This window comes from Mandrillus leucophaeus, unplaced genomic scaffold (genome assembly GCF_000951045.1).
Source record: "Mandrillus leucophaeus isolate KB7577 unplaced genomic scaffold, Mleu.le_1.0 Scaffold281, whole genome shotgun sequence".
NCBI classification, from domain to species: Eukaryota; Metazoa; Chordata; class Mammalia; order Primates; family Cercopithecidae; genus Mandrillus; species Mandrillus leucophaeus.
Window position 1 is genome coordinate 1,836,435 of NW_012102932.1, and position 6,147 is coordinate 1,842,581.

The 6,147-nt window shown below is 45.0% G+C and overlaps 1 protein-coding gene across 1 annotated transcript in view; it reads right to left on the bottom strand.

Annotated features, from left to right (window-relative positions):
* Positions 1–6,141, bottom strand: part of MRPS36 (mitochondrial ribosomal protein S36) — a 13,170-nt gene extending 7,029 nt beyond the window's left edge. The window contains exon 1 of the mRNA XM_011985273.1: positions 6,026–6,141. Within this exon, the coding sequence (XP_011840663.1) occupies positions 6,026–6,067 (42 nt within the window). The 5' untranslated portion in view covers positions 6,068–6,141. The remainder of the gene's footprint in view (positions 1–6,025) is intronic.
* Between the last annotated feature and the right edge of the window lie 6 nt (positions 6,142–6,147).

Below are 6,147 nucleotides of genomic sequence, written 5' to 3' on the forward strand. Positions count from 1 at the left end.
CAGCACTTTGGGAGGCCGAGGTGGGCGGATCACGAGGTCAGGAGATCGAGACCATCCTGGCTAACACAGTGAAACCCCGTCTCTACTAAAAATACAAAATAACTATCCGGGCGTGGTGGCGGGCGCCTGCAGTCCCAGCTACTCAGGAGGCTGAGGCAGGAGATTGACGGGAACCCGGGAGGCGGCGCTTGCAGTGAGCCGAGATCGCGCCACTGCACTCCAGCCTGGGCGACAGAGTCAGACTCCGTCTCAAAAAAAAAAAAAAACCAATAATTCCTACTATCATCTGATATTCAGCTTATGCTCTCATTTCCCCTTCTTGATTGGGTGTGATGACTCACACCTGTAATCTCAGCACTTTGGGAGTCTGAGGCAGGTGGATTTCTTGAGCTCAGGAGTTTGAAACCAGCCTGGGCAACATGGCGAAACCCTGTCTCTACAAAAAATACCAAAAAATTAGCTGCGAGTGGTGCTGCACACCTTTAGTCCCAGCTATTTCAGGGAATGAGGCAGGAGGGTCCACTTGAACCTCGGGAGGTCAAGGCTGCAGTGAGCCATTATCGCGCCACTACACTCCAGCCTGTGTGACAAAGTGAGACTCTGTCTCAAACAAAACAAAACAAAAATTTCCTCTTCTCAATTGTCTTTTTACATTCTAAACACAAATATGACAAACAAATAACTCCAACTGCATATTAGTTGGATAACTAAGAAGCCAATCTGAAAAGGTTCCCACTGCAACCATATGACATTCTAGAAAAGGTCAAACTATCCATCTAAGATTTTTTTCTTTTTTTTCTGAGACGGAGTCTCGCTCTGTTGCCCAGGCTGGAGTGCAATGGTGCGATCTCAGCTCAATGCAATCTCCACCCAGGTTCAAGTGATTCTCCTGCCTCAGCCTCCTGAGTAGCTGGGACTACAGGTAAGTGCTGCCATGTCCAACTAATTTTTATATTTTTAGTAGAGATGGAGATTCTCCATGTTGGCCAGGATGGTCTCAATCTCTTGACCTCGTGATCTGCCCACCTCGGCCTCCCAAAGTGTTGGGATTTCAGGCGTGAGCCATAGTGCTCGGCCCCATCTAAGATTTATTCATGCCTTTTCATGGCTTGATAGCTCATTTCTTTTTAGTGCTGAATAATATTTCAATATCTGGATGTACCACAGTTTATCAATTCACCTACTGAAGGATATCTTGTTTGCTTCTAAATTTTGGTAATTATGAATAAAGCTGCTATAAACATCTGTGTGCAGCTTTTATGTGGACATAAGTTTTCAACTCACTTGGGTAGATACTATGGAGTGTAATGGCTAGATCGTACGGTAAGATTATGTTTCCTTTTGTATGAAATTGCCAAACTGGGATCAGTGCCGTGGCTGACGCCTGTAATCCCAACACTTCAGGAGGTCAAGGCAGGTGGATCTCTTGAGTCCACGAGTTCAAGACCAGCCTGGGCAACATAGTGAAACCCTGACTCTACAAAAAATACAAAAATTAGGCATAGTGGCATGTGCCTAAAAAAGAAAGAAATTGCCAAACCGTCTTCCAAAGTGGCTGTACCATTTTGCATTCCCACCAGCAATGAATGAGAGTTCCTGTTAGGTGGGTCAGTAATAAGAATTCACATCTTTGTCAACATTAAGTGTTGTCAAGTGTTTCGGATTCTGGCCATTCTGATAGGTGTGTAATGGTTGTCTTAACTTGAAATTCTCTAATAACATATGATGTTGAGTATCTTCTCTTTTTTTGAGACAGAGTCTCACTCTGTCTTCCAGGCTGGAGTACAATGGCGCGATCTCGGCTCACTGCAACCTCCGCCTCCCAGGTTTAAGCAATTCTCCTGCCTCAGCCTCCCAAGTAGCTGGGATTACAGGTGCACACCACCACACCTGGCTAATTTTTGTACTTTTAGTAGAGATGGGGTTTTGCCATATTGGCCAGGCTGGTCTCGAACTCCTGACCTCAGGTGATCCATCCACCTAGGCCTCCCAAAGTGCTGGGATTATAGGCGTGAGCCACTGTGCCTGGCTGAGTATCTTTTCATTAGACCTATTTGTCATTTGTATATCATTTTTCTTTTTTTTTTTCTTTTGAGACAGGGTTATGCTCTGTTGCCCAGGCTGGAGTACAGTGGTGTGATCTCAGCTCAGTGCAACCTCAACCTCCCGGGCTCAAGCAATCCTCCCACTTAAACTGATCCTCCCACTTCAGCCTCCCAAGTAGCTGGGACTACAGGTGTGCACCACCACACCCAGTTAACTTTTGTATTTTTTGTAGAGACAGGCTTTCACCATGTTGGCCAGGCTGGTCTTGAACTCCAGGGCTCAAGCGATCCACCCAGTTCAGCCTCCCAAAGTGTGTATATTTTCTTTGATGAGGTGTCTGTTCAGCTGTTTTGTCCATTTTAAAATTCAGTCATTTATTTTTATTTATTTTCTTGTTGTTGAGTTCTTCTGTTTCCTTTTTTCTTTTTTTTCTGAGACGGAGTCTCGCTCTGTCGCCCAGACTGGAGTGCAGTGGGCTCACTGCAACCTCCGTCTCCCAGGTTCAAGCAATTCTCCTGCCTCGTCCTCCTGAGTAGCTTGGATTACAGGTGCCCGCTACCACACCCAGATAATTTTTGTACTTTTAGTAGAGATGGGGTTTTGCCATGTTGGCCAGGCTGGTCTCAAACTCCTGAACTCAGGTGATCTGCCCGCCTTGGTCTCCCAAAGTGCTGGGATGACAGGCATGAGTCACCATGTCCGGCCTTATGTTTTCTATAATAGTCTTTTATCAGATATGCCTTTTGAAAGTATTTTCTCCCAATATGTGGGTTGCCTTTTTTTGACAGTGTCTCACAGAGCAGAAGTTTTTTAATGAAGTCCAGCTTATCAATTAATTTTTTTATAGATCATGCCTTCGGTGTTATATCTAAAAAGTCATTGCTAAACCTAAGGTTAGTTTTATTTTCTCCTATAAGGATTGATTTTATAGATTTGCATTTTGCATTTAGGTCTAGGATCCATTTTGACTTAATTTTTGTGAAGGACGTGAGGTCTGATGGATCTCCAATTTTTTCAGCACCATGTTGAAAGACTATCTTGTCTCCATTGTATTCCCTTTGCTCCTTTTGTCAAAGATCAGTTGACTATCTCTTTATTTTTACCTTTTCAAATCTCAGTTTTAGCTATGCCTCTTATAAATAGTATAGCACTGGATTTTCGTTTGTTAGCCAGTCTGAAAATGTTTTACTTTATTATTTATTTTTTGAGACCAGCTCTTGCTCTGTTACACAGGCTGGGGTGCAGTGGAATGATCGTGGTTCACTGCAGCGTCAAACTCCTGGGCTCAAGTGATCTTTCCACCTCAGCCTCCTGAGTAGCTAGGACTACAGGTACACATCACACACCACCCCTCCTGCCTGGCTAATTTTTATAGAGACAGGGTCTTGCTATGTTGCCTAGGCTAATCTTGAACTCCTGGCTCAAGCAGTCTTCCCACCTTGGCTTCCCAAAGTGTTGGGATTACAGGTGTGAGCCACCGTGCCCAGCCAGCTTTGTCTTTACTTAATGTTCTGAGACCATGCTACGTGACTTCCTATGTTTGTGCCAATCAGTCTTTTGGCACTCTTCTCTTCCTTCAAGATATGGATCAACAACCAAATTCTAAGCTCTACATTTTTTTTTTGAGTCAGGGTCTAGCTCTGTTGCCCAGACTGGAATGCAGAGGCATGATTATGGCTCACTGTAGCCTTGATCACCCGGGCTCAATCTTCCCACTTCAGCCTCCTGAGTAGCTGGAACCACAGGTGCACATCACCATGCTCAGCTAATTTTTAAAAATTTTTATAGGGATGGGGTCTTGCTATGTTGCCCAGGCTGGTCTTGAACTCCTGGGCTCAAGCCATCCTCCTGCCTCAAACTGCCAAAGTGTTGGGATTACAGACATACACCAGTGAGCCTGGCCTAAACTCTATCTCTTACTGGCACTGTAGTCCTAACTTTATAGGCTTGTCACAGAGATACTCAATAAATTTTGCTAATGTTATATGTAATTATTACATAATATTAGCACATACTTTATTATTTATTTTTTGAGACCAGGTCTTGCTCTGTTAGCCTGTTACACAGGCTGGGGTGCAGTGGGGTGATTGTGGTTCACTGTAGCATCAAACTCCTAGGCTTAAGTGATATTATATTAGCATATTGGTAGTATTCTTTTCCTTTGTTTTTTTTTTTAAGAGTGCAGTCACAAACCTGGTATGAATTCTAAATATGTGAGTACAGGTCTTTGTTCCTATGTTAGAAGGGCACAGACCATTCCTTACTGTATATCTCACGGTTTCTTCATTTGTTTGCATGTATCAGCTGTTAGTATTGCTTTGGACTCTACCATTTTAACAAACTACCACAATTTGTTTATGCAAAAGACAGACATATAGATTGTTTCTGGTTTGGGGGCTAACAGAAACAGAGCCAGAGACCCCAAGGCAGTATGTACAGTACCTACCTGCTGAAATGCCACACTTCTGCTGCCAGGCTGGAATCCCTCAGCTCTGGACCCCAGTTCTTTGCTAGTAACTCTTTTTTCTCTATGAACATTTTGGTACAGAGACTATGTGCATTCACTTCTCTTGAGCAGTAAACCTATGAGTAGAATTGCTGGGTCATAGGGTAGATACATGCTTAACTATTAGAGACTGACAGCTTTCCAAAGTGGCTGTAACATTTTATATTCCCACCAGCACTACTGAGGGTTTCAGAGGCTTCACATTCTTATCAACACTGACGTCTAAATTTTAGTCATTTTGGTGGATGTGTAGGACCTCATGGTTTTAATTTTTATTTTCCTGGCAAGTAATGATATTGAGCCCCTTTAAAAATGTTCATTGCTCATTTGGGTATCTTTTGTGCAACACCAAGTCTTTTACCCATTTTTAAATTGTTATATATTATTGATACATATGGTTATATATTATGGATAACAGACCTTTGTCAGATAGTCTCTCAGTCCTTACAGAATCTTTAACTAGTTAATGCTCAGTAACTACCCACTGAATAAGTGAGGATCATTCACTGCAATGGGACCAAAAACTGGGATCTAGGATTATCATTCAGACAACAACTTCAGGAATTTAGAGAAAGGTCTTTTAAGAGATGTACTTATATAAAGCCAAATGTACTTCTCATATCAAAGATAAAAGTCAATCATAAAATAAAACACTCTCAGGGTTCAAAGACTATGTAAACCAACCAGAAAAGCGGAGGTTGTGTCCCACTTACATAATAATTTTACCTAAGTTAGAACCGCAGCTGGAGAAACAAATAAAAAGGCTATCAGGAGTTAGTAGCTGATAGGTGGATTAACGAAGTTACTTTAGCTGTCTATCTAAACCAAGTGAAAACAGGCTTGTGAAACCAACGCTTACACACACACACACACACACACACACACACACACACTAATTAAGCTTAAATAACATTTTTCTATTCCCCTCATCTGACGTGCAGCCAGACACTTGGAGAGGTTGGGGAGAATCCGCTCCGGCGAGGGCGCAGTACGCGGCGCCAGTTGCCCGACCATTCCCAAGACCTTGAAGGGACACTGGGTCAGATCCAGGGTTCACTTCCTTCCACGCCCCGCTACCGCCTTCCTTCCGATTGGCTGATCGGGGGGCACTACCGCCAATCCTAGACGGTGATTGGCCAGGCTACCGCCAGGGCCGCCTCACCCACAGACGCCTAAGACTAACAAGGTCCTGGCGGAGGAGCCGGGCACCCCGGCAGTAGGTACAGGACCTACCTGCGAAGATGCTGCACGCTTGCCGCCAGGCTCGAACCCTCGGCGCCGGACCCACCTCACTGCCCGGCCCTAGAGGCTCAAAGTCCCATCCTGACACACACACGCGGGCGCCGCCGCTGGCCCTCCGCAGAGGCGCGGTCACCGCGCAGATTCTGCCCAGCGCCTTTCCTCCCCAACGCCGTCGCTATAGTCAGCACCGTCCTACCGGCCAAGGTGCGGAAACGCGACAAATTGCTTTACCTGAACGACCCTACTGGCAGACGCCATCTTGCTGCCCATCATGACCCCTAGAAGGGGCAGTTTCCGGGGCGCGAGCGAGCCGCGGCGATCACCGAAGTCCCGGGCGGCTGGGGGCGGTGCTT